This window comes from Mustela putorius, unplaced genomic scaffold (genome assembly GCF_011764305.1).
Source record: "Mustela putorius furo isolate JIRA1106 unplaced genomic scaffold, ASM1176430v1.1 tig00000585_pilon_pilon_pilon, whole genome shotgun sequence".
Classification (NCBI taxonomy): domain Eukaryota; kingdom Metazoa; phylum Chordata; class Mammalia; order Carnivora; family Mustelidae; genus Mustela; species Mustela putorius.
Genome location: NW_025421424.1, coordinates 7,629,261 through 7,656,510, shown reverse-complemented (window position 1 = coordinate 7,656,510; position 27,250 = coordinate 7,629,261). Strand labels below are relative to the sequence as shown.

Below are 27,250 nucleotides of genomic sequence, written 5' to 3'. Positions count from 1 at the left end.
CTTCACCTATTTCTCCTACTTCCCAGCCCCTGCCCCTGACAACCACCAATCTGTTGGTTCTCTATCATTCAACTGAGATTGCATTTACTGAGAATTAATTCAAATACATAGACACAATTTTATTTCATGAACAAAACAGCATTGGTCAAAGTGAAAATAGTGATTTCACCCAAGAAGTAAAATACCACAAAACCTACCGTGTTGAATTTACAGTAATGTAAGGGACAAAGGGATACACCAAGTATTGCTAAACTTGGTAGCAAAAAAAAAAAAAAAAAAAGCGCTAATTTCTACTTAAGAGAAACACGAAATCTCATTTGGGATTACTAACCTATTGTGATTTGCCCATGAAGAGAGGAAATAGCATAACTTGAAAAAGCCAACATATAGTAGCAGTGCTACATATTTATTTCTATGCATTTAGGGGAAACAGATAGCTGGTTGCTGGAGGGAGGGGATGTGGTTACACTTGAGCCAAACTGCAACCAAACCATTAGTGTCTCTAAAAATAGATATAGCAATGCTTTTCTTCTTGACAATCCACTAAGTAGTCTAGCCTCCTTGGGGTTTATGAATGTAAGAGTCTCTATGTGAGGACTGCCTACTAATCTATGAGATTATGAAGGATTATTACAAGATACACTTGCAGATACCACAGGCTTCACTTCCAATCACTTGAGGTAGGGGCTGGGGAAATGTAGACCCTCTACTGACTGACTATCCAGGGGTCCCTGAGCTTTCTGATTTGCCAAAGAGCTCAAGAAATTGTGGACTATGCAGGAACTGACAAACACTCTTAGATTAAATTCTTAAAAAAATAAATAAATAAAATAAAATAAAATAAAAAAGATTTGTCCTGTGTACCATTGTGTTTGGTACGAATGATCAGGGTTGCAACAGAATTTAAATTCTTTGAAGAGAAATGTTCATTTAGCTTTTAGCTTTAAAGCAGGGGTCTACATGCCTTTCTGTAAGGGCCAGATAGTAAATACGTTTTATAGGCCATTAAGGATTTGCTGCAATTCCTCAGCTGTGCCGCTGAAGTGCTAATACAGGCATGGGCAACAAGGAAACAAGTGAGTGCAGCTGCTTGCTGGTAAACCTGTGGACACAAAAAGCAGCAGGCAGGATTTGGCCGGCCCCTGTACTAATGTGAGTGTGCTCGAGTCCTATATGGACATAAGAATGCCTTGTGGAACTGGCTAAAAGGGTTGGCTCCTAGGCCCCAGCCTCCCCCTACAGAATCAGAATCTCTAGGGATGGGGCCTGGAAATCAGCAATTCTTAAGGTCCACAAGTGATATGTAAAGCACTTTTTGGTTTGAAAAACACTGTGGTATGCAGGTAGTTTCATCTAAGCTGGGATGGCCCCACTGTCCTAGATGTGGGCCAGCACTTCCTGCATCCTGTGGCAGTAAAAACGCACTGTTTTATCTTCTGTTGGCCTTTCTCTTAGAAGGGCAGATGAAGAAACTGTTTTTGTCTTTTTGTTTTTGTTTTTGCTTTCAACCTAAAAATGCATAAAATGATTCTACTTTGGTGAAATTAACACAAAACTAAGGATAGGAATTTAAAAGAAAATCCTCAACTTATAACAAGATTTCAACAAAAATCTCCCTTGAAGTCATTTAGACTGCAAAATAAATAGACAAGATCCTTACCAAAGGATAGGGCTCAATTTGAACTAATAATTTACTGTGTGTTCCCTTTCCCAAAATATGCCCAACAGAGGCCTACTCTGTTGCCATGAAATTTCCTCCTAACAAACCATTACTTTGTATCTGGAGGTCTTGGCTTAAATGGAACCTCCTCCAAATTCACGTAAAGACAGAAAGTACAAAATCTCTGTAGACCTCCAAGGGCTGCTCCCAACTTTAGCAATTGGTGGAAAAGAAACTATTCAGATAAGTCCAGTTGTGTCCAAAGGAAAACAGCTTTGGATTTCGTTGTCTGTTTTGTTCTTTAAAGATGTAAAAAAATTTTTTATTTGACAGAGAGAGACACAGCAAGATAGCACAAGCAGGGGGAGTGGGAATAGGGATGCAGGGAGCCTGATGCAGGGCTTGATCCCAGGGACCTGGGATCATGACCTGAGCTGAAGGCAGACGTTTTACAACTGAGTCACCCAGCTGCCCCTGGATGTCTGTTTTAATGGCCAGCAATCAATCGCTCGATCAAAATGGCAGTGATATTGAAGCTAGGAAACAGCACCATCGCTTTGTAGTCAGCTCTCCAGGTTCTCCTAGGAAGGACAGGGAATAGCCTACAGTCAAAAGGACATCTTTGTAAAGGGAGCGTCCTAAAGAAAGTACAAATAATCTACAGACACCTCCAGGGTGTGCAGCTCTTACTGAGGTCTCTGCTGCTGCTGGAAATGAAGAGGAATGCTCAGCGAGAGCAGATGTTCTAATGATTACTAAGACATGGGCTTAGAATGCCTCCTATAGTTACCGCAGCAGCAGATAACACTGTTTGTTGTGAGATGACAGGGGATGATTCTGAATTTCTGAAGCGGGGCTGAGGCTAGTACTCTATCACCAGTACTTAACAGGCCGTTATATATATAGGAAGCGGGATTTAGCTTTACACTGTTAGGAGTCAACTAAAATTTTAGGTAAAATATCTCTGGAGTCTAGAGCTTCTGACTGTCCCCCTTCCCATGGGGAAAAACAAAGCAAAACAAAATAACAAACTGCCATTTTCAGCAAAGTAGGGAGACCTGTTCTTCTACTTGGTTTCCAACTTACAGAAAGAATCAGGCATTGGGAGTCCTGGGTATTAGTACAAAAACAGTGCAAATGCCTATCAAAGCCAGGGGCCCCGACATACTTACCCAACCTCCCTGGCCCTGGACAAACTCTTGGATGGCATTGTTCCCATTGATCATGCTTGTCATGGAGACAACGACCTGTCTTGCCATTTCGGGAGCGATGTGGGCCACGTATTCAAGAAGCTTCACGGACACTGCCAGAAAGGCTCTCTCATAAGCTAAGCTGGAATCCTGAGCACACCAAGCCTGACTAAGACTTTTGACTGTGTCCTGAAGTGCAGCTCCTGCCTGGAGAGAGACACGGGATATCAGTGAACTGTTGATATAAAGGTACAGGAGACTACAGGGGCAGGCGTCCAGTAGAGCAAGAGTTTCCTAGAGAATGGCAAGTACATTGTATCTGATCATATCTGGGGTAATCTTAAGGAGTGTTATTTTGTTATTTATTGTAACGTGTACAGAGAAAATGTAAGTAGCCCATCAAACCCATGATTTTAGATATGATTACTTAGGACACACAAAAAGGGCCAAAAGTAAAAAGTGATTTGAAAGAAAAATATTAAGTACAGCTGGTCGAGTTGTAGAGGTATTACTTGAATGACTGAAGTCTGTGAAATTCTAAAGTTAAAAAAAAAAATGTTTTTCCTCCTCCTCTTTCCTTTCCCTCAGAATTGATCCGAAAGTCATTAGGTGGGGCCAAGCAATATCCACTGTGGTATAGTGTAGGGGGACCCTTGGTAGTCAGAGCAGTTGCCAGAACCCAAATAAGCTGCAGAGGGCATCCACATATGTATCCAGATCTTGGTTTCCAAATATCATTCTCCATTTAAAGATACCAGAGCTCCCTGGAAAAAGGCTGATTGTAGGCTGGGGCTTGGAAAATACAAGAGAGCTGTCAGAAATTAAAGAAGTACTCACAGAATGACAGGGACGTACTAAAAAGACACAGTCCAGTGGCGAGGACACCCACTGTCAAAGCTAGGACAATTTGAGCATCCAAATAATAATGATAGTAATAGGTTATAACCCTTGAATAACACAGGAATTCATGAGTCAATGTTGATATAAAAAAAATAAATGAATAGGTTGAAATGTTGATGAGATAAGGAATATTTACACAGTTTCAAAGTACCTCCACGACACAACTATATTAACCAGATACTAACTACAGTGGAGAAGCCTTGCAGACACTATCCTAAGTGACTGAAGTTAACATCAGTAATGGGACAAATTAAAATGTGTGCCTCTTAAAAGGTGCAATGAGAAGAACACAGCAACCCTTCTGTGACCTCCCTACCAAGAATACATACCCTGAATCCACTCAAGAGGAAACATGAAACAAACCCAAGTTTAAGGGACATTCTACAAAATGACTGACCCATAATCTTTAAGCACCAAGATCATGAAAAAAGGAGACTGAGGAACAATTCCAAACTGAAGGGGATTAAAGAGACAAGACAACTAAATGCAGGATCTGACTCTGGCCTAGATCTTTTTGTTGTATGTGACATCACTGGGACAACTGGCCAAACTTGAATGGGATCTGAGGACAAGATAATAATGTGTTAGTGCTGATTTCCTGGTTTTGATGTGGTTATATAAAAGAATGGCCTTGTTTGAAGGAAATGTGAAAGTATTAGGGGATGATGGAACATTTCATCAACTACCTACTCTCAGATGATTCAAGAGGGAAATTCTTTGTACAACTAATTATGTGCAACTTTCCTATGAATTTGGAAGTTCCAAAAAGGTTTTTTTTTTTTTTTTTTAATTAAAAAACAAAAATTCAGCTCTTGGCTACCTAGGAAAGTTTCAGGGCAAGCAATTAGGAGTAGTAAGTCCAGTTCTGCCTGAATAGGCGCACCATCCAAGCTATAGTTCATAAGAAGAATAAAGCATAATGGTGAAGAGTGTGGTTCTGGAATCAGTCTGGGTTAAAATCCTAACTTCAACACTCACTCGGTAACCTAAATTCTTGTTTCCCTCTTCCTCAGTTTCCTTATCTGCTTAAATGGATAGCGAGTCACAAAAACACGTACGGAGGGTCTCCGGTATAGGAGGTACTATGCTGGGTTGTGTGAAGATAGCAGTGAACAAAGAGGTCAGATTTCGCCTCTCATGGCATTCCACAAACAGGAGGGGAGGTTGCACTGTGAGTTTCAGTTCCTATAATACCCCAGGGACTGCTGGAAGGTTTAAATGAGATAGTAAGTATAAAGCATTTGGAATACTGTCTGGCACCTGTTAAGTTTGTATTACCTGCCATTATTGATAACAATCAGCAACATCTTCTAGAATGTTGTCTGTGGTCTTTACATCTAATGCAGCATCCAAGTGCCACCGCTAGTAATCAGCATTCTGATGAAAAGCCAGATATGCCCTAGGTGGTGGCTGTCAGTACTCATTACAACTTACTTGAGGACTGCCTGCCTTTCCAGTACATAATTTCATTGCTGGACCTTGGGTTGGGGGAAGGAAGACACCCACTCCCAGCCAAATAAATATTAAATAGGTGCATTAAAGAATAAAGTGCTTTACCAAGAACAAAGTGCTACATATGTGCTCTATGTCACGTAAGCACAGCTCTGTTGAAAAACAAATGGGAACAATCTGAAGGTTGACCAGCCCTTGCCAGAAGATTTTCCTCTCAATACCACTTAGGCCTTTGATTAACTCCTGAAGAACTAGCAACTGGAGAATTCCTGCTGTGTCTCCTTGGATGAACATAAGCCCCCAAGTCTTTTGCAGGACATTTCTAGGTATAGTCATACAAGAGTGGTAAGAAAGGAGCATCTGGAACAGAAAAACAGCAGCAACTTTACCCGTCCATGACTGGTTTCTTCAATGACATTTTTGGCAGAAGCTTCCAATTCTCCATTGAACTGGTCACCCAACATCCGAAGGCGACCAGCAATGATGGCCACATCAAAAGAGCAAGGCTCTCCTAAGATGGAGGAACACATTCACATGCATTATACAACTTGAAGGGACGGCCAGTCCCAGGAATCTGGGCATTGGAGAACGCTCTCTAGACTTTCAAACAATTGTGGCATCGATCTCTCCCGAGAGCACCTTTGATATCCTTTCAACCCCATAGTCAGAAAATCCCCCTTTACTGAGAATATCTTTCCCTTCCATGGTAACTACTAATTTTCAGGTATTGCTGAAAGCTTAGTTCACCTTTTGAAACGTAGGAGGCAAAAAGAAAGCATACTCAGATGCTCTTATTGACCCGCAATCAGCACCTCAGGCCAGGAGCCTTACCTGAATCTGGTTCATCTCCACAACATAGGTCCCGGTTAGCAACCTGTGTTGGTGTGCCTAAGAAGTCTGTGAGTAAAGTGTTCAAGATGCATTCTGTTTGCTCCTCAAAAGTTCGGGGCCTCTTCATTTTAGATGCTTGCTGCCAAGTTTTTGCTTTTCCACAAAACAAGCAGGTTTCAGCTCAGCAGGAAGTCAGAACTGCTGGTAAACTAGAAGCAACGACCTCTGTTCTTTCTAAAGTCTCCCTAATGGGACATGTAGTCCTGGAGCGTGTCCTACCACTTTTTTTCAAAACTAGCTGTCAGAAACATGGGACTTCTCTGAAGAGCTCACCTACACAAACTGGGGAGACTTTTTGAAAACTTTCAGTTCCTTTTCTCAGAACCACACCCTAGCCAGAACTTAAGATTAATGAATAACTTTTATTGTTAGCCAATTTAGAACTGAGATAGAGTTGAGGAAGAGTTTCTTGGGCAATTTCATTTAGAAATACTTCCTGTTAGGTTCTGAGTCTGGTGTTGCTTAAAGAAAGTTTCAGAGTTATAATAGAACAGCATTCAACTTCTAATAGATGGCATTTATTTGCCATATTCAGATGTTTTATGTACTGAGTGTCTATGGGTAAGGAACTATGCCTGGCACTACAAATAACACAGGAAAATGACACAGACACAGTTCCTGTCCTCACGGAGCTTACGCTTTTGCATGCACAGCCGATATTACATGATTAATCCATAATTTCTTGTGCTTATTGAGATACTGTGTGATTACATTGTGCAATGGGAAATCAGACCTAGGGGGTTAGGAAGGCTTCCTTGGAGTTGTTAACAACTGAGATGAGCTCTAAAGTACAAGGAGGGATTATGAGACAAAGAGGAGAAATAAAACCATTCCAGGTGGGACTAGGATATATAGAAGTTGAGAAGGTGGGAGGAAAAAACTTGCGCATTTGAGGAATTAAGAATGGAAGTAATACAAAGTATTTCACAAGGAAATTATATGAGGATTAAGTAAGACAATGTTCTGTGGGATGATCCAGCAGTTTCTGACATGTAGTAAGTGTTAAATGTCTTTCCTCTTAGCCCAAGGCCTGAGGACCAGGATGAAAGGAATCTGGGATTCGTTCTCCAACAGAATTAAGTAAGATTCTTCTAACAGGCATTAGACTCCATCACTGTTTTTGTGAGATCTCCTGACTGACACTTACCCACAGTGACTGCCTTCTTAATGAAGCCACATCAGTCTGGGATTTGGGTGTCAACACTCAAACTTATCAGCTCTTCCAGGGTATTCTGACCTGGTGAGCCGATAAGGAATTCAAGCATAAGCAGTAAGTCAGTTGTTCAGAAGGAAAGTCCTACTTACAAAATAAAAAGAGCCAATCTTGTTTCCTATTCTGTTCTAAAAACAAATGATCATAAACTGCTTTTGGATGAGAAACAGAAATTACATAAAGGGCCATCTTCATTTATCATCTATCACTAGGGCTGAAACCAGGTTCTGCTGAGTAAGCTTCAGATCTGACATAAGAAGATCTTTCTGAGAGAATTCTGAGCCATCATCCTTTCACACTAGAGTGGGTTACTAAAAATTGAAGGATTCTAACAAATTAATCTGACATATTCCCCAAGTGCATTCGAAAACAAATGAAAGGTTTATAAGATACCATCCAGCTGGTGTTAAACACCCAAGGTAAGTGGCATCAGTAAGTGGCAGCATAGAAATTGAAAACCAAGCCCATCCTACCTCAAATAATAAACCTTTTCCCACAGTAATTTGTTTCACAGGTGATGTGCTTACGGGCAAATGCCATCTTCTGAATCTAATCTTTGCATTATCTTATCTATCCTTCATTATCTTGTAGAATCAATGTGGTAAGGCTAAGGAAAGGAGTATATCTTCTCCTGGGCAATATGGGGTAGTTTCTTCCTTTGTGTATTTCTTCTGGAGCCTTCATTATAGCGTCTTCCCGAACCACCCCATTCCTTCTTCCACAGCTCACATCCCCTTCACTCTTGCAGTTCAAGTACTATCTCCCAGGTAGTACCAAAAAACGAGGCCACAGTGTTTTCACCATCACTTGCTTCTTTTGCTGCCCTGGCCACAATTTACATCCCTCTCTCAAAAGCCTCATCACCTTTTTTCATTGGCTCAAAGTCTAGGGTCTCGTCATCTGCCCCAGGTCTGCCTAAGAATGAGGATCTTTGGGTACTGCTCCTCTCAATGTGTACTTCTGTAACTGAGAAAGTAAGTTCTTTGTCTCTCCTCCCCCAAACACCCAATATATGAGAAAGGGATAGAATAATGGTTACAGGACTCCCATTCAAAAAGAGGTGTGGGGGAAATGGAGGCATTTAACAGCCGCTAGTCCATGGCAGTAAGATTATGTTCAGGAACTACACAAATGACTGCCTCTGCAAAGTTTTAAAGCACCATGGTCATCAGTGGGCACCCATTCATTACACGTGTCACCGACTGTTTCCCAACCCAGACATTAGAAAGTCATTTTTCTAAAAGCACAGTATCAACTACCCTCAAGGATTTTAAAAATATGCATCTACTTACATCACATCATCAAACCATATGTCTGCCAAGGCTAGAGAGAGCTCCTAGGGAGAAGAAATATAATTAACTTCATGGTATACGTAAGCTTTAGTCATTTTGCTTATAAATTAGCAAAACCAGGCTATAGTTAAAAGAAATCATTTCCTCCTTCAGATCATTTTAAAAGTACACTTTTCAAAAGCAACAGTCTCATATTTGGCTATGCCCCATACATTATAGACAAACAACCAAGTAGGACTTAATCTTTTAAAAGCTCCAATAACTGGGATCACTTTAGTAACATTTGTTCTATTATTGAGCCATTCCCAATTTTCTTTAGATCAACATTTCAATTATAGTCTTTAATTTTTAAAGAAGTAAATAATTTTACTTAATCTCTACCATTTATATACTGTTCCTTTATAACGCTGTAAATTGGCAGCACTTTACACTTCCATTTTATTTCTTTTAGTATGTAATTAAATAGTCACGGTTTAACCAAACAAATCAAACTATGGAAAAGGCAATTCTGAAACTGTTCTGATCTCTCTACATGTAATCGTGGGAACCCTTGATCTAGATCCTTCTCAGTGGGGAGCGATTATGTCCCACTGAGGCACCTTTGGCAATTGTCTGGGCATTTTTGTTACCACTAGGGGTTCTATTGGCATCTAGTGGGTATAGGCCAAAGATGCTGCTAATAATCATTCTACAGACCACAGGAAAACCCTCCATACAAAGAATCATCTGGACCCAATGTCAGTAATGCTGCTTTTGAGAAACCCTAGTCTAGATGGATTTCCACTATTGTTTGGTTGATACAATATAACAAAACACACTTCAAACACCATTCCCAAAACACCATCAGATCTGATTATTGACAGCCATTCATTTGGTAAATATTTACTGAGTCCTCATTATATGGCGGACTGTGGAGATGGAAGGAAAGAACATCACCGTCCTTAGAAACTGTCCAGGTGGGAAAACAACGCACAAAATCCAGGGCCTTGCCAAAAATATCAGTTACTTACTCTTATTAAGAGCCTAATTGAGAGAAGTGATGGCTGAAAAACTTAAAGGTATGCAGTCCATTTACGTATCTATGTGGTAGAAGTCCTTGAATCTAGATATTTAGATTGTGTTATCTTAAGTCCTTGAAGAAATGTGCTAAGGTCCATGTTAAAGTCATGCTCTCTGCTTTCACTGAAGAACATCATCCCCACTGAAGAACACCCATTACTGACTTCCCATAAGAATCTTGTACTTTTCCCCGTGTCACCTATGTGAAACTACATGTAAATTTCTTTTGGAAATTAATATTGGAAGGTTTCTTCCTCTCTAATGATGACTTTATACTTATTTCTCTTCACTCAGCCAAATCACTTAGAGCTAAATTTGAGGCTCAACTGTACCAATTATGTCGGCCCTTAAGCCTGAACATTTGTGTACTTCCCCATCCCTAACTAAGCTGGTCTGCGATGGTATTTTCATCTTCCCTGTTGTGGATCCTCTGGTTATTTATACTTTACTATTTATACTTTAAACCATCCTATGGCATCTGCTCTCACCATAAGTTGCCTCAGTTAATGTAGAAAATGTGGGCAGGTATGAATAAAACTGAAAGCAAGGAAGAGTGACAGAAAACAATTACAACTGTCCTGCTAGACACACGCACTGGAGGCCATGACAGCCTGACAGAACCTGTAATGAAAGCAACCAGGGTCACAGAAAACTTCCTGCAAGAGCTCGTGACTGAGCAGAAGCTAAGAGACAAGGACTAGATGTTACAAGGACAAGAAAGAAGATATGAGGGTGGGGAAACGTTCTAGCCAAGCAATAAAAGCAGGAGCAAAGCACAGAGGTGAGAGGGAGCCTTGTGCATTCAAGGAATGCCAAGTCATTTGCCAATGCAAGAACAGGGTGTTCAGGCAAGCAGTGAGACAGGACACTGAAGAGTTACTTCTGATGCCGCACTAAAGACTTTGGACTCTGGCCTTGAAAAGCATGATTAGAAACAGGAGACCAGTGAGGAATTTATTGCAGTAATACAGGGAAGAAAAGATGATCCCCACAAATGATGACTTTATCAGTTTCCATAAACATCAGGCATCTTTAGTAAAACAATCCGTATAATGCATTAGAAAAGAATCCAAATCCTATCCTCAGTCCCTCCCCAACCCCTTACCAACATTAACCTTTCAGCATCACCTAGAAAATGGGGTCATTCACCTATAGGTATGAGAGGAATAAGTCAATAGTCTTTGGACAAAAACATAAAAATCCTGGTTCTGAGATTGTCCATTCTCCTTTGTATTTGATAGCATCTGGATTTAAAAGCAAATTCTAATAAAAAACTAGGAATTCTGATAGCTACTCATCTCACCTAGGACAAGCAGCAAGAATCTGTTATGATTTTATGTCTCCAATTGTTCCAAGCACAGTTTCTAATACAGAAATAAAACTATTAAGTGTCTCAGTCCTTGGCTCGTTTTGTTTCACAGAGATCTGCATTTCGGAGTTCTCAGGCTCCAAGAGCAGTTCTGTTAGGAAGAGGCAGCCAGTGTCATCCTGGGCACTGAGGTAGGCTTTCCACGGCTGAGCCCCAGCCCTGCTCATTGCGATGGTCTGGATGTTCACTACTTGTAGGGCCATCTGGAGGGTGTCGGGATGGACGGCTCCCCGCCAAGGGAACACCTGCTGATGAGCAACTTTCAGGCTAAACCAAGTTTTCTCAAAATACTCAGCAGTCAGCTGGCTATTGGGGACTAGCATTAGGGCTCCAGAATCAGGAAGTTCCTGAACCGTTTCCTTGCTCTCTTCAGGAATCAGGGGACCTGAAAGAATTAGAAAGCTTGTGTAAGAGATCTTTTTAATCTATACCAACTGTGTTTTTTTGAAAAAGATTTTATTTGTTTGAGAGACAGAGAGAGACCACATGAGCGGCGGGGGGGGTATGGGGGTGGGCAGCAGAGGGAGAAACAGGCTCTTCACTAGCAGGGAACCCTAAGCGGGGCTGGATCCCAGGACCCTGGGATCATGACCTGAGCAGAAGGCAGATGCTTAACGACTGAACCACCCAGGCGCCCCTAAATTATGTTTTTTTAATCTAGATTTCCATAAGTACACAGTGTGACTTTTATCTTTGGACAAATGGTTGAAATAGCCAATGAGGAACTTCTTTCTTGCTCATGAAGACTTCAAATTCAGCCCACAGTCTGAGCCGTAGCTAGGGTACTCTACTTCCCACCAGTCATTGCAAAAGGTAAAGATTTTTTACAAGATGTAAAGTAAGGACTATTTCTACCTGAAGTGGCAAAGGATGCAGCATTAGGAAGCTCCGGGCCCCGACGTTCTGGCCCCTGGTATTTAGAGATGGTTGCCCAGCGGGCTTTGCCGTAGACTGGCACCAGCGTGTTGAAGTCTGAGGCCCAGCTATTCACAGGTCTTTCTGCCTGATCCTCCAAAAGTCCAAGAGAAGGGTCAGATTTAGGACTACACAGGATCTGCTTCACTCCATCAATGCCAGCTAAGAGAAGGCGATAATAGAAGAGGCCCCGGTCTCGTACTGCCATATCCTTTTCTTCCTCTGAGGTAAGACAAAGACTGAGTTAATTACAAATAAAACCAAAACACTCCTTCTACCCTGTGCCAACTGGAATGGGGGAAAAAAGAAAGGAGGGAGGAAATCTTAGAGAATGTTAACGTGGTTTCTTGGGTCCCCAGCATGACTCACCAATCAGTGTCAGCTGTCAGAATGTTTCCTATCTGACATGGCAAGTACAGTTTCCTTCTGGAGAACCTACCTATGCAGTAATGTAACAGACGCCCCAGCATGTCCTGGCACTCGGCAGGCCGGGAGAGGAAAAGGCGCAGCAGTGCAGTGAGTAGCTCCATCTTCACAGCTGGAAAAGTCTCTGACTTCACGTTCTCCACAAAGTCTTCCAATACATATGGAGCATTGGGGATTCTCTCCCCATGGACACCAAGGAGCCAAATCAGCGCCTGTTTCCCCTGAGGAATGAAAAAGTGAAAGCAGGTCCTTCCCATCTGACTGTCCCTAACACAGTAACAGGTTTTGTTCCCCGCAACGTCAGCAGAAAAGGTATAATCTTTTATTGACTTTAATTTGCATTGTTATTGATCCCCCACACCCCGACTGCACTCTCTACAACAAATAGGAATAAAATGTCACTACACAAAAGGAGACTCAAGACTCCCAGAGCCTGCGTTGGTTATGTAATACAGCTTCCACAATGTGGGGGCCTCTGCCCCAGTCTGGGGTTTAATATGTCAGTGGAAGCTATTGAAAGAGTGCTCTAAACCACTTAATGAAGATGGTAATTAACCTAGAGTGAAAATCGGAGACCTCTGGGAAGTTTCTTAAAAATCTATGTGTCTAACATGGATGGAACTAGAGGGCATCATGCTTAGCAAAATAAGTCAAGCAAAGAAAGACAACTATCATATGATCTCCCTGATATGAGGAAGTGGTGATGCAACATGGGGGCTTAAGTGGGTAGGAGCAGAATCAATGAAACAAGATGGGATTGGGAGGGAGACAAACCATAAGTGACTCTTAATCTCACAAAACAAACTGAGGGTTGCTGGGGGGAGGGGGGTTGGGTGAAGGGGGGTGGGGTTATGGACATTGGGGAGGGTATGTGCTTTGGTGAGTGCTGTGAAGTGTGTAAACCTGGAGATTCACAGACCTGTATCCCTGGGGATAAAAATACATGTTTATAAAAAATAAAAAATTAAAAAAAAAATCTATGTGTCTAGGCCCAGCACTCCTGAGTATTTAAGTTGGCAGACCTGCAGTGAAGTCCAAATATCCACAAATGATTCTGATTCTCATTACAGCTGAACACTCCATGGTCTAAATCTCTGGCTCAACACTGTTCAAGAAAACAATGATATCAAAGCATCTGTAGCAAAAATCATAGATAAATCTCATGTTTTTATCACTTCTACCCTAACTATACCCAAAAAGAATCTGAGGTGGCAATCAATTCTAAGAATTTCCATATTCGGACACTGAATAGAAAGAAGAATTAGAGAAACAATCTCCCCTCTGCCTGGAGATAAAAGAGAATTTGCCATCTACCTCACTGTCTTGAATGTTCTCCTCGCAGCCGGGCAGGGCCTGACACACAGCTTCTGTACACTGAGGACACAACCAAACCAGGTCTCGGAAAGTTTGCACCACCACTACAACACAGCTCAGGACACAAGAGCATAGGATTAGAGGCTCCACACAGGAAGGAATCTTAAGAGAATTCACATATTCAGAGTAAACTGCTACATGAATTTCTATAAAATAGGTGTCAGAGGGGTAGTCAATGATTTTCTGAGAAATGTCTGACACGGGCAATAATTTCTTAAATCGGTTTTGTTCTTACCGGATTGGTCATGAGGATCAAGGAGCTCATACATGCAAAAGCACATGGTAAAATGTAAAGCAAATGTGAGGTCATGTTATTGTTGAATGATATTTGGAAGAGAGTTTAAATGCAGCCACCACGGATGGGACTAGGGTGAGGCAAATGAGGCGCTGGGGGTATAAAATTGAAGACATGCGGGGTTAGCATTTGCACAAGCCTGAGAGTGAGTGCCTTGCATCCTGGGTACCTAGCTTGCCTCACCCTAGTCCCAGCCCTGGAAGCCACTGCTGCCATAAAGCAAAAAGAGGGGTGAGGGTGGGGAGTTAACAAGCCCAGGCATTCTGGTAGCCTTCATTATCTACAGAACAGCCTTGCAGAGTTATGGCAACCTGAAGACCCTCTCTGTCAGATCTACAGACCCTACGCTTCTCTGACGGCAGCACATGAGGATGTAAAGAAAAGCTTAAATCTCTGTTACACAACAATAATTTTATTTTATTTTTTTTTTTAAGCAACTGCTACAGGGCAGGCATTTGTCAAGGAAAAAAAAAAAAAGCCCAAACGGTGGCCAGCTATTACCTGTGGTAATGTGCTCTTGCTGAAGCCCCAGCAACTCTGTTAGAATCTGCACACACTGGTCTGTGTAGGTCCTGGCAATCCCACCTATAGGAGAACAGAAAGCAGAGAAAAGTGGTAAGTCAAATCCTAGCACCTCATTTTAAAAAAAACTCGCCACCAGTCAAAGACAAAGAAGAGCAGCAAAATCTTAAAACAATCACCACCACCAAAAAAGCCCACCCCTTGCTTGATGAAGTAACAACCTAAGTTTCCTATGTTTGGTAAAAGTGGATCTTCCCATTGAACAAGGCTGAAAACCTTCAGCAACAAAGTTATGTGTGGCAGCTAGATACGAGGCCTCGAGGCATTGCAGGCTTCAGAGCACCTCCCAGGAATGGCCCTGCACGGAGCGAACACCTGACCACAAGAGCTCTGCTCTCCTCTTTGTTTGCTCTTTCTGCCCCTGAAAATATTCATTCTTCATTCTAACATAAGAGTTCCTTCTCCTCTTCCACTTGAAGGCCTCCAACACAACATAGTTCCCTGGTTGCTTTCATTTTGTGACTCAGTCTGGCCTTCTGAATTCCAAACAAATATGAAAAAGCCTATAAGAGTTAGGATTCATTGTGTTGGTCTGTACTCAGCACAATGCATAGCCCATAGTAGAAGCTCAATAAACAACTGGCCAGTTGACACAGGATTTTGCGTCTGGAAAGCAGGTTCTGACCCTGGGTCAGGAACCACATGACCTTTTGGCCATTTAAAAACCTTTTTGTTTCTGAGTTTCTTCATCTCTAAAATGACGTGATAACACTTGCCTACTTTTCCTGACTGCCTCCCAAGACTATGCTAAGATATATGGGAAAGCATTCTGGCTAGTACCCAAGAAAAGGCCATATAAATTTTAAGTACTCTAGTTTGAATTACCTGTATTCTCTATCCTAGAAGATAAGGCAACACCAGTGATGCCAAAAAACCCCTCCCTCCCCACTTCTGTCTGTGGCCACTGACCCCAAGGTAATTTGGTGCATGGTAATTTGTCTCTGATGCAAAATTCGTTCCCTTTTGGTCTCTGTGATTCCACAGGTTTCTGGTTAGTCGAAGGTCTCCAAAAGGAAAAGCAGCAGACCCCTACCTATGGCAAAGATGGCGGCCTGGGCAAAGTCGGCTGACACGTCAGTACAGTACCCTCGGAGCTCCTCTAGCACCTGCTGTACGTTCTCATCGTTCACCAGCTCGCACAGCACCTCCACCTTCTGCAGCTTGATGTAGTGGGGCTCCGAGTAGGAGCAAAAAAACTTTTTGTAGTGGCTGCTAAAATGCCCGGGCAAACTGTGCAAGATCTGACGCACATGACACAGGGCAGCAAAACAGAGCTCGCGGCTCTCCGAAGAACAGGCAGCCAGCAGAGGGCCCTTGACTTGCACAAGCACATCCGTCTGTACATGGGGGAATTTTTTTGCCAATATGAGAAAGAGTTTCGTGGCTCCCATCACCACACTGGGGCTACTGCTCTTCAGAAAGCTATCTAGCAGATTGAGAATGTCAAACAGCTCTTCCTCACTGCGGGGTTGATAGCGTAGCAGAAAGTTCAATACTTCCGCCTGGCCCCACTGGTCCAGTTTTGGCATTCTATCCAAAAAGGAAAAGAAGAGTGTTATTTTAGCAACCAAATTAGGACCATCTGCACGCAAATGTCATGTCACCAGTCATCTGTTCATCACAACAAGGAGAGAATTCTTGGAAACAGGCTGTGCCATAACAGAACTATTCTTTTTCATGTGCTATTTAAAGTTTACACAAAATTGGCTTTCAATTCCAAGATGAGTTTATACTACAAATTCTCATCGTCTGAGGCCAAGGACCATGATCACTGGACCTAGATCCAGAGTCTTTACAGTTTACGACAGTATAAATCATAAATAGTTTGGGGGACATAAGGATTGTAGGGGAGGACAGAACCTATTTCCAAGGGATATTTCTGCCATCTCTCTATACCACCAAAAGAAACTAAGACAAAAGAAATCCTCTCAGCGAGATATGAGGAAGTTAATAGTCATGGTTAACTTTACTACTCTACAGAAGTTGTTCAAAAGGTCTCCTTGATTCAACGTGTCATGATCCCACTAGGATGCAGAGCTCATTATAACAAAGAGAGCACCGAGGCATCCAAACCGATTTAAGAGATGGTGGGCGATGGGCTTGTTGATGACAACGCCTCCTTCCTGTTTCAGAATTTCCTCTAGAGACCTCAGGCAGTTCACAACCACAATTGGATCCTGGTCACGCAGCAAACTGTATAATTCATTTACCAGAGCACCGTCTATAAAAGAGCACAAAGATCTCAGATAAAGAACAGCTTCAATGTCTCAGGAACAGAGCCAGAGTACTAGCTCCAGGCAGACAAAGCTGAACTTCTCGGCTACAAAAATAACAAAGGCAGTAATAAAGTGCAAGGCAAAAAATTGCCATCTGCAGACTGTTCTAAGTAGCTAACGTGATGGATCTCACCTGGGCCCCAGAGAAAAGGTGTCTGTGATCTCGAAAAATACCAAACCGACCTTTCTACTTAAAGAGACAAGTACAGAAGTAAGGCCACATTACTATTTTCTCCCAAAGTCACGTCATCTTTTACAAAGTCATACATGTAACTAAAGCAAAAATAAATACTGGTCATGACAGATTACACTGAAACTCACCCACTTCAGAGTCTCCATGAAGATTATGCATCTTGGCACAACCAAGAACTGCCACCCTCCTGACATATGAAGCTTTATCTCGCAGACCATTGAGAATGGGCTGTTGGATATATTCCTGCACACCAGGCATCCTAAGCAACACATACTGGAGTCAGCCAGACCCTGAAAGGCTAGCTTTGATGGAACTCAGCTCCTATTCACTTAACAGAAAGTTTAGTAGATGTTTGAATGTACAACTATCACATCATAAAGAATTAAGGAGGGGCGCCTGGATGGCTCAGTTGTTACACTTCTGCCTTTGGGTCAGGTCATGATCCCTGGGTCCTGGGATTGGATTCTGCATCGGGCTCCCTGCTCAGCAGAAGGCCTGCTTCTCCCTCCCCCACGCCCCCATGCTTGTGTTCCTACTCTCAATCTCTCTCTTTCTGTGTCAAATAAGTAAATAAAATCTTTAAAAGAGAATAAAGAATTACAGAAAGCCACTGCTAAACTTAAAAAGTCATAGTTGACATTTCATCTGGAATACTACTACAAGGGCAGCAAAAATATATTATCTACATAATTGTTTAGAAATCATTTAACCAAAACCAAGAACTATTTCAGCAAGAGTGAGAATGGAAAATTCCCTTTAATGTAACATGTGACATTTAATGTAATGTGACATAGTTTTTTAAGCCTAAGCAATGGCTGAAAACTTGGGTTCAAGTTACAAGCACATTTTCTCTAGTATTAAGAAGTTCAAATAGACTATCACTGTTGAAAACCTTTCCCATGGTCTCCTGAATCCATCAGCCACTGATAAACAGTCAGGGAAGAGGGTACTCACCTGAGACTACACATGCTTCGTAGTGCCAGCCCTCGCACCATTGGATTGGGGTCCAAACAATCTTTGCACAGTGTATTAATGGCCAAGAGAGCCAGATCTGGTTTCAGGGGAGCATATGTACACATGTAAAGATAAACCAGCTTCTTCTGAACAATATCTACGGTGGCACTGGCCTTCACCATTTCCATGAAGACACCAGACATGTCCAAGCCCTGAGTCATGTGCCTGAAACCAACACACACAGCAGAAGTAAAATACATAATCTACAGCCTACAATGAATACACATCCTGGTTATCCAACTAGATTGTGAAGGAAGCAACCAAGTCTATCTTGTCTATTACATTGCAAAATACTTCACGCCATGGACCTATAATAAACATTCTTCTATGCATTTAACAAACATTTATTGAATTCCTGGTACATTCCAGTCTAATTCAGCTTCTACATTCCAGGGATTTGTTCTGGGGCATAAACCTGAAGAAGGCCTCGTCTCGATCTTTAGGAACTCAAAGTATAACTAAGGAGCAAGACAAAAACACCACTAAATACAGTACAATAGGTAAATATTAAAATAGGTAAGTATTAAAACTGAAGTTATAGACAAGGTTGGGGCACCTGGGTAGCTCAGTTGGTTAAGCATCGGGCTCTTGGTTCCAGCTCAGGTCATGATCTCAGGGTTGTGAATTCAAACTCCACATCAGTTCTGAGCTCAGCAGGGGGCCTGCTTGAGATTCTCTCTCTACCTCTCCCCCCCCCCAATAATAAATAAATCTTAAAAAAAAAAGAAGTCACAGACAAAGTGCAGTGGGGATCCAGAAGTCTAATACTGACAAGAAATCATAAAACACTTCCAAGAGGAAGTATCACGTTAGTTGAATGAGCTGGAATTTTCCAGGCAGGTGTAGTTGTAAAATACGTTACACATACATAAAATACGTAACACATGCTATTAGATGTGTAGACATCAGCAAGAATGCTACATTCTTTAAGAGTCTGCAAGTAGTTGTGTTAGGGTGTTCTTTGGGTGCTAGGATAGGAAGTTTGGATTTCCTTCTGTAGATCCGTTTCTCAATCAGATGGGATGTCTGTCTAAAATGCACATTCCTGGGCTCCATCCCACCTGACTGAAAGCAGCATTATTAGATTGGATGAAAATTGTAACACTTTTTTTTTTTTTTTTTTAAAAAGGCACCCCAAGGGACTTTTGTGCATACTGACGTTTGTGATCCACAACTACAGCCAAGAATTATATGTTCAAACTCAGGTTAGGAAACTTCGGAGAAAAATGAGGGGGCAAGGTGACCTAGGAAGCCACTTCAATTGCTTTGGTGATAAAACCAGAACAGCGGTGCCAACAAAAAAGAAATGCATAGACATTTTCTTGGGGGGAAAAAAAAGAGGATGGATATTTAGAACTATATATCCATACCATCTGACTCCAGAAGTGAAAACCGGGCGTCATCAAGACTGACTCCCTCCCTTGGTCAGCAGGACGGTGGCATTCCTCAACCCAAATATAAGCGGAAGAGCAGGTTTGGGGAGAGGGGAAGGATGCAGGTGCTACTTTGCATGTCTTTGAAGAAACATCCAGATGGGAATGCCCAGCAGGCAGTAGGGTACGTGGGTTTGAAGATACAAAAGGTTTTCTGTACTAGACTCTATAGATCTGGGAGTCAGCAGTCTAGGTTCAAGACATGGGTGTAACCACCCTGCTGAGTAAACGAAGTAAAGCAAGTGCCACAGGGGAGGCTGCCGTGGCCATCCAGAAAAGCGGAAAGACCAAATCACACCCTGCCCTGGGTTCATTCACACTTTCCGAGCGGCCAGGGGTGGGGGCCCGGATGGGGGCCGCCACGGGGAGTGCGGGCGGTAGCTGATACCTAATCACTCGCTGGATGACATTCCGGTAGCGCAGCCTATCGGCCTGGACGTGAGGGTTACACAGAGCCTTCTTGAGCTCCTTCACCACGTCCTCGGAGCCAAGGTACGGCATCTTCGACAGTCACCGGGCAGCCCCCCAGAACCCCTAGGTAACTCGCGGGCTCCTCCTAGCCCTGACGTGGGAACCTGGGCAAAGCAAATGTCAGTCAGCAAGGAGACCAAAGGCGTGACCTCACCCCAGCCTCGGCTTCCCCGGGGGCCGCAGCCCAGGCCCCAGCACTCTCACACCAACCCTCTCCGCGCCCCGGCGAGCCCCGAACGAGGCTCTGCAGTTCTTTCCCGGGACCTGCAGGCCGGCTCGCTCCGCCCGAGACCGCTCCAGCTACCTCGAGGCCCTCCGCCCCATTTCCAGCCCCGCCGCCGGAGGTCCGCGGACCCCTCCCTCGCCAGTTCCAGCCCTCGGTGCGCCTCCGCGCGGCTGCCCACCCGGATAGGCCCAATCTAGCTTTCTGCGGAAGTCCCGCCTCCTCGGGGCCGCCCGCGCGCGGCGGCTGCCACTCACCTTCTCGCAGCGAGCGCCGAGCGCCGCCCGGACGCCGACCTTAGGGCGCCCTTCCCCCGCCTCTCACCTCCCGGCGCAGCCGCGCGGCTCCCTCTGGTGGAGGCGCGGCGGGCCCTCGGAAATCCGCTGCTTCGGCCTGTCTCCGCCCAGCAGCGCGCGCTTTGAGCGCCGGGCCTCAGCGCCGGCTCCCGCGCGCGGGTAGGAGTGGCGCTCAGTGGAGCGTCGTCCGCGGTTTGCGATTCCCCCCAGGACTCTCCAGAGCGCGGCCCCTTCCTTCTTTTTGCCCACGCTAGGGACCTAGTCCTCTGCTGGCCTGGCTTCCCGTTAGGGTCTCTGGCCGCGTGGCTGCCCCAGCGTGACTTACCTTCAGGGCGCGGTCGCGGGAACCTCGCGCGGGAGCTCTGTGCCCATGAAGATCTCGCTGGTGACTCCCCAATCCCGCCACCATGAATGGGGCCCTGATCCCCCATACGCCCATCGCTGTGGACTTTTGGAGCTTGCGCCGGGCCGGGTCCGCACGGCTCTTCTTTCTGTCCCACATGCACTCGGACCACACCGTCGGTTTGTCTAGCACCTGGGCCCGGCCCCTCTACTGCTCCCCAATCACTGCTTACCTCGTGCATCGTCACCTGCAGGTACGGGGCCGGGGGCGGGAGTCCTCCGAGAGCTGGGTCGAGCATTCGGGTGGGAATCCCGATCTGTCACAGCCTCTGACTCGTAGAGTAGGGGCCTGGAGGACTGATTTTTACAAATGTGGGAGTTGTTTGAACCCAGAAACGTGAATGTTTCAGCTATAAGTTGGGGAGATCTTTCTGTCCAGCCAAGGAGACTGTACCTACGTTTTCAGATAAACTAGGCCAGTGTATCTCTCGTCTCAAGAATCCACCTAAAGTGCTGGGTGACACATTCTTCAATTCTCCCCCACCCCCCTTCCAGTAGATCTAGCTGGTGCAGGTACAGGAAAGCTGGTTGGAATTTTTTTAACGGGTGCCCGTCAAGGGACCATTATGATCAGAAATGTTTGAGAATCGCTTGGCTAGACTGTTTTTTTGACTCTTAATTTAAATTGTACCAAGGGTGGGAAGGGAGAGTGAGAGGAAGAAGGGAGCATTTGAGGGGACTGTCGGTTAGACCTTCTGCTCCTGGGTGGCTTAGGATGTCATTTGCGTTCCCTGATTCTTTCTGGTAAAGGGTTAGTTCCTGATCCAGGGCAGTATCAAGCAGGAGATTTTGTGTTCACTAGAATGACCAACTTTTTCCTCAGGTACCTAAGGAGTGGATCCGGGCCTTGGAGGTTGGCGAGAGCCATGTCCTGCCTCTAGATGAAATTGGGCGAGAGACCATGACTGTAACCCTCATTGATGCCAATCACTGCCCTGGCTCTGTCATGTTTCTTTTTGAAGGATACTTTGGAACCATCCTCTACACAGGTGGGCCTTCCAAGGGGTCCCTCCCACCTTCCCAGCCTAGACACTACTTTTTCTTAAGCAGCCTTAACTCAGAAGTCTGGAGACCTCCTAGCTTCACCCCATATGAGCATAGTGACCCTTTCTCAACTGATTTCCCACTCTTTAAGGCTTCAAACCTTATAAAGAATAATAAAAACAGAAGCAGAATTCAGACCTTTCCAAAAAGAAGCTATACTATGTTAGTGCCAGACTTCCTATGAGTTTTTCCACAGGCTGGTAAGCAAATGTCCTTCAGCTGTTGGAAGCCGGGAGAGGCTTGTGTTTTATATTCTTGTCTCTGACTCTCTGCTCCCCATATATTCTTCTTCTAGGTGACTTTCGGTATACACCTTCCATGTTAAAGGAGCCAGCCCTGAAACTGGGGAAACAGATCCATACCTTATACCTAGACAACACCAATTGTAACCCAGCCTGGATTCTTCCTTCCCGACAAGAAGCTGCCCGCCAGATTGTTGAGCTCATTCGAAAGCACCCCCAGCACAACATAAAGATTGGTAAGTGGTTTCCTTTCCTTTTTCTTTTACCCATAGTGAATCTTGGGTTTGGGGGGTTTCTCATATCTTCTAGGTCTTTGTAGATCTCCTCCTTACCCCTGAAACCTTATTTAAAATTGTTATCTTCCCAGGGCACCTGGTTGGCTCAGTCTGTTAAGCCTCTGACTCTTGGTTTTGGCTCAAGTCCTGATCTCAGTATCGTGAGATCAAGCCCTGACTAGGGCTCTGAGCTAAGCTCCCAATCTGCTTAAGATTCTGTCTCTCCCTCTGCTCCTCCCAACCGCCCAGCATCCCCACACCCCCATGTGTGCGCTCTCTCTCTAAATAAATCTTTGAAAAAAAAATGCAATCTTCCCACCATCTCTATTGCGACATTCCCAACTCCTGATCCCCTATACCAACTCAAGTTTTTCATTCTTTAATAGCACTCATCACCTTCCAGTATACTCTATCCATGTTTTAATATGCTGTTGCTTATTATTTGTCTGTTCTCCACGTCTCCTGCCATACACACACACACACACACACACACACACACACCAACTCCTCGAGAACATGGATGGAGGTAGGAAGGAGTCTTGTGGAACAGAGAAGTAGCAGCCGGCATGACAGGCACACAGTGGGTGAGGAGGAATAAAGGTAGGAGGGGCTGAAGTGCTCGCTTGTAAGCTTGAACTTGATCCTAAATGTAATCCTTGAATGTAACTTGATCCAAATGATTATATTTGGGCAAAAAGCTATTGAAGGTTTTAAATAGGAGGGCCAATATTGCACTTACTGTTTTATAATGTATTCCACAATTTGCATATTGCTGTATTTCGTTTTTATTGTCTGTCTACCCCTGCTGGAATATAAGTTCCACAATGGCAGGGCTCTTTGTTTTACTTGTGGCTGTATCTCAAACACTTAGATTAATGCCTAAGAAGGCACTCAATATTTGTTATCTGAGTGAGTGAAATTTTTTTTTAAGAATTTATTTATTTGGGGCGCTTGGGTGGCTCAGTCATTAAGCATCTGCCTTTGGCTCAGGTCATAGGTCCTGGGATGGAGCCCCACATTGGGCTCCCTGCTCATCGGGAAGCCTGCTTCTCCCTCTCCCACTCCCCCTGCTTGTGTTCCCTCTCTCACTGTGTCTTTCTGTGTCAAATAAATAAATAAAATCTTTAAAAAAAAAAAAAGATTTATTTATTTATTTGTCAAAGAGAGAGTGAGCACAGGCAGGGGGAGTGGCAGGCAGAGGGAGAAGCAGGCTCCCTGGTGAACAAGGAGCCTGATGAAGGACTCAATCCCAGGACTCTGGGATCATGACCTGAGCCAAAGGTAGACACTTCACTGACTGAGCCACCCAGGAAATTTATCAGAATATAGACATTCAGGTGAATGCTGTGCTTAAAATCAGACACACTGAGAAATTAGAAACATTGTTTTAGCAATTCCTCAATAGTATAAAACATTTCGGGGCCTTTTTTTCTTTTTTTAAAATTTTATTTATTGAGAGACAGTGTGCACACATGAGGAGGGGAAGGAGCAGAGGGAGAGAGAGAATCTCAAGCCGACTCCGTGCTGAGCTTGGAGCCCACTAGGGGCTTGATCTCAGAACCCTGAGGTCATGATCTGAGCTGATCAAAAGTCAGGTGCTTAACCTAGCCACCCAGGCACCCTCATTCTGGGGCCTTCTAACAGCTGATTTCAGCATCTACTCATCTAGGCGATCCAGTAACACTCCTGCCATTTTTGTCTTCTAAAGCTCTCCTCTGATCATATTATTCCTGTGATTAAAATCAGCCATTTTCGGGGCTCTTGGCAGCTCAGTCATTAAGTGTCTGCTTTTAGCTCAGGTCACAATGCCCGGGTCCTGGAATCGAGCCCCGCATCAGGCTCCCTGCTTGGCAGGAAGCCTGCTTTTCCTTCTCTCACTTCCCCTGCTTGTGTTCCCTCTCTTGTTGTGTTTTTGTCAAATAAACAAATAAATAAATGATCATTTTTAAAAAATAAAATAAAGAAAATAAGCCATTTTCCTGCTGCACGCTCTTTAATGGCTCCCCTTCACGTAACAGAATTAAGTTCAAACTCCTGAGCAATATATGTGGGCCCTGTATGATTCGACCCTTCCCTCTCCTGTGTCATTTCTTACCAGTTCCTTCTTGGCACTTTCGTAACACCAAACCATCCCCTTCCCTTGCCAGGTAAACGCAGACCCATCCTTTATGACAACTCAGTTGCCATTTTCCGGGAAGTTTCCCTAACTCTGTCAGCTGGTAGATAACTTTTCTGTGCTCTCATAATACTGTGTGCATGTCTCTGACGTGGCCTCTGAGTCTCCATGTAGATCATACTCCTTGAGGACTGAGGCTTGTGCTTATTTTCACAGTGCCTAGCATCTGGTAAATGCTTTCCTCTGTTGAATCAAACCAGTGGGTGGAATCAGTGGTAGGCCCTTCCCCATTTTCCATGTATTTGAGCTCAAATCCCACCTCCTCCCTGATACACTCCCCGACTGCCCCATTTGTGTATTTTCGTGAAACATTTGGGTGACGTATTAGGATTCCCTGGGATCTCCTCTCTTTCATTTCTTGCTTTTCTCATTCCTTTTAACATGCTTCAGGACTCTATAGCCTGGGAAAAGAGTCACTGCTGGAGCAGCTGGCCTTGGAGTTTCAGACCTGGGTGGTATTGAGTCCTCGGCGCCTGGAGTTGGTGCAGCTGCTGGGCCTGGCAGACGTGTTCACAGTGGAGGAGAAGGCCGGCCGCATCCATGCGGTGGACCACATGGAGGTCTGCCATTCTGCCATGCTGCACTGGAATCAGACCCACCCTACCATCGCTATCCTTCCCACGAGCCGGAAGATCCGCCACTCCCACCCCGACATCCACGTCATCCCTTACTCTGACCATTCCTCTTACTCGGAGCTTCGGACCTTTGTTGCAGCGCTGAAACCTGGCCGCGTGGTGCCCATTGTCAGTCAGCAGCCCTGTAGGGACTACTTTCAGGACAGCCTGAGCCCCAGGCTCTCTGTGCCTCTGATCCCAGACTCTGTGCAGCAATATATGAATTCCTCCTCAAGGAAACCAAGCTTCCTCTGGCTGTTAGAAAGGAGGCTAAGGAGGCCACGAACGCAGGGTGTCGTGTTTAACTCTTCTCAGGAAGCTGCTGATCAATCTCAAGCTGACAGGGACTCAAAGAAGGCCAAGAATGAGAACCTTCCTGGGGACCTTGAGAAGCAGGCTTCCCACCCTCCTTTGCAGATCAAGAAACAGTTGTTCCCGGACCTCTGCAGCAAAGAATGGGATGGGGCAGTCCCTATCTCTGAGTCCCCGAAGATGGTGACTGTACGGACTGCGAGTCTTTCAGTGCACTTAGAGTCCACAGATGAGGACTTTGTTCCTCTAGAAACTGGGGAAGAAAGTGTTGTAGCGCCCCACTTGGTACCCAGGGGAAACCAGGATGGCTTAGCAGCCACAGGGAACCAGAACACCTGGCTGGGTGGGGAGTCTCTCCTGTCTCACAGCAGCAAGGCTGCCCCTCTCCTGGCTCCTGAGTTCAGGGGCCTGGCACTAAAATACCTTCTGACTCCAGTGAACTTTTTCCAAGCACAGTTCTCTTCTAGGGACTTCGACCAGCAAGTGGAAAAATACTGTAAACTCTTGCTCAGGTGCAGAGAGGAGAATGCAGAATGATACCTGTGGTTGGTCCAGCCTGCAGTTTTAAAGACTGACTGTTGGCTGGTGAGGAGGTTTGTGATGGGCCTTACTTTCCTATCTTCACAGGATCCTTATGGGCTCACCCTGGAGAAATATTTCTCAAAGCGTGTTCATTGAAATCCCAGTGCCTACAGACTCATGAGTTTTATGGTTGACTGTGTTTAAGAAACACTTCCCATTACACCCTCTGCATAGTATACATGAGCACACTAAAGGTTCTGAGAAGTCCTGCGGTAATTTAATCTGCTTAGCTTTAATCCAGTATTTCTCCACCTCTCTGGAACATGCAGTCCTCTTATGTGGGTGCAGAGAGAGATGTGGTCTTAATCTGAAAGGACCAGGCTATTCCCATTGTTTCTTGGTGGGCCATGTGCCATTCCCCATGTCCCCTTCTCCCTCTTCCCAGATCAAAGAACATAAGTACTTTTGTTGTTGTTGTTATTGTTTTAGTCAGGAACTGCACTGCTGGAGGATAAAGTGGTGATCCAGGCAGCACGTTCCAATCCTGAATGTCACTGACTTGCCATGACCCCATCAAAGAGACTTCCTCTCTTTGCCTCTGGGAGCGAACAGGAAGCAATGAAGAACCCTGGAACAGGGGAGAGAAACTCCCCCTGCTTCCATGAGAGTTTACAATTAGTGTCACAGGAGACTTCTCTGGAACAGAGCCAGCTGGGGAATTGGACACCCCTTACCAAGGCCATACCTGGAACCAGCTGAGCATTAGACTTAGGGGTACAACGGCCTCCTGGCCGCCTGGAAGCTGTGACTCTTTGGCTGAAATAAAGTTTTAATAAAAGATCAAATGTGCTGCCAGATACGCCTGATTGTTCACATGGCTGGGATATTTGCTACTCTCCCCACCCCCCAACCCCCTTGGGTTGAGTAGGGAACCAGAGCACACAGCCTGTTTGTTTTAGTATCCAGGGCAGAGACCAAGGAGCCAGCTGGTGGAAGGGGTGGGGGTGCACAGCTCTGCCCTGTCCTTCTGCTCACAGCCTGACAACATGCCAAACCAATCAGCAAGACAGCAGATACCACAGGCTCTGAGAGGGCACAGGCGAGTGGAGCTGGGTACAGGGGTAAAAATGGCTTCAGAA

General features: G+C 44.6%; 3 protein-coding genes across 11 annotated transcripts; 1 reads left to right on the top strand and 2 right to left on the bottom strand.

Moving 5' to 3' along the window:
- Nucleotides 1–94: 94 nt before the first annotated feature.
- Nucleotides 95–6,358, bottom strand: BCL2L15 (BCL2 like 15). Its single transcript, XM_004769840.3, has 4 exons — nt 6,034–6,358; nt 5,592–5,713; nt 2,833–3,057; nt 95–2,241 (listed from the first exon to the last, which is right to left on the bottom strand). The coding sequence occupies exons 1-4, from the start codon at nt 6,158–6,160 to the stop codon at nt 2,224–2,226; spliced, it is 492 nt and encodes a 163-aa protein (XP_004769897.1). The 5' UTR covers nt 6,161–6,358; the 3' UTR covers nt 95–2,223.
- On the bottom strand, nt 5,594–20,558 carry AP4B1 (adaptor related protein complex 4 subunit beta 1). Of its 7 annotated transcripts, XR_200716.3 has the most exons (13): nt 19,923–20,452; nt 18,042–18,266; nt 17,216–17,346; nt 16,692–16,839; nt 15,652–16,148; nt 14,538–14,621; nt 13,682–13,785; nt 12,381–12,588; nt 11,882–12,163; nt 10,961–11,411; nt 8,599–8,642; nt 7,241–7,330; nt 5,594–5,713 (listed from the first exon to the last, which is right to left on the bottom strand). XR_200716.3 is itself a non-coding variant. In XM_004769847.3 (11 exons), the coding sequence occupies exons 2-11, from the start codon at nt 20,033–20,035 to the stop codon at nt 10,984–10,986; spliced, it is 2,220 nt and encodes a 739-aa protein (XP_004769904.1). In that variant the 5' UTR covers nt 20,036–20,109; nt 20,486–20,558; the 3' UTR covers nt 10,586–10,983. The 7 variants fall into 7 exon arrangements, 5 of the variants coding, with proteins under 5 accessions (XP_004769904.1, XP_004769903.1, XP_004769901.1 ...); XR_006607275.1 differs by lacking the exon at nt 7,241–7,330 and having other exon boundaries at nt 5,623–5,713; XM_004769847.3 differs by lacking the exons at nt 5,594–5,713; nt 7,241–7,330; nt 8,599–8,642 and adding an exon at nt 20,486–20,558 and having other exon boundaries at nt 10,586–11,411; nt 19,923–20,109.
- A 52-nt stretch (nt 20,559–20,610) lies between these two features.
- On the top strand, nt 20,611–26,970 carry DCLRE1B (DNA cross-link repair 1B). Of its 3 annotated transcripts, none has more exons than XR_006607276.1 (5): nt 20,611–21,120; nt 21,750–21,915; nt 22,266–22,448; nt 25,054–26,182; nt 26,601–26,970. XR_006607276.1 is itself a non-coding variant. In XM_045081886.1 (5 exons), exons 1-4 carry the CDS (start codon nt 20,932–20,934, stop codon nt 26,124–26,126), a joined length of 1,611 nt encoding a protein of 536 aa, XP_044937821.1. In that variant the 5' UTR covers nt 20,611–20,931; the 3' UTR covers nt 26,127–26,174; nt 26,601–26,970. The 3 variants fall into 3 exon arrangements, 2 of the variants coding, with proteins under 2 accessions (XP_044937821.1, XP_004769898.1); XM_045081886.1 differs by having other exon boundaries at nt 25,054–26,174; XM_004769841.3 differs by having other exon boundaries at nt 25,054–26,970.
- Nucleotides 26,971–27,250: the final 280 nt, after the last annotated feature.

Bases quoted from the DNA above. Each gene is read 5' to 3' on its own strand.
- DCLRE1B (XM_045081886.1), top strand. From the start codon at position 20,932: ATGAATGGGGCCCTGATCCCCCATACGCCCATCGCTGTGGACTTTTGG. The intron at 21,121-21,749 runs GTACGGGGCCGG...CTTTTTCCTCAG, and splicing joins TCGTGCATCGTCACCTGCAG to GTACCTAAGGAGTGGATCCG. The intron at 22,449-25,053 runs GTAAGTGGTTTC...AACATGCTTCAG, and splicing joins CCAGCACAACATAAAGATTG to GACTCTATAGCCTGGGAAAA.
- BCL2L15 (XM_004769840.3), bottom strand. From the start codon at position 6,160: ATGAAGAGGCCCCGAACTTTTGAGGAGCAAACAGAATGCATCTTGAAC. The intron at 5,714-6,033 runs GTAAGGCTCCTG...CCTCCATCTTAG, and splicing joins TGGAGATGAACCAGATTCAG to GAGAGCCTTGCTCTTTTGAT. The intron at 3,058-5,591 runs GTAAAGTTGCTG...GTCTCTCTCCAG, and splicing joins AAGAAACCAGTCATGGACGG to GCAGGAGCTGCACTTCAGGA.
- AP4B1 (XM_004769847.3), bottom strand. From the start codon at position 20,035: ATGCCGTACCTTGGCTCCGAGGACGTGGTGAAGGAGCTCAAGAAGGCT. The intron at 16,840-17,215 runs GTGAGTTTCAGT...GCTCTTTTATAG, and splicing joins TCATGGAGACTCTGAAGTGG to ACGGTGCTCTGGTAAATGAA. The intron at 14,622-15,651 runs GTAGGGGTCTGC...GTTCTCCTATAG, and splicing joins GGCCGCCATCTTTGCCATAG to GTGGGATTGCCAGGACCTAC.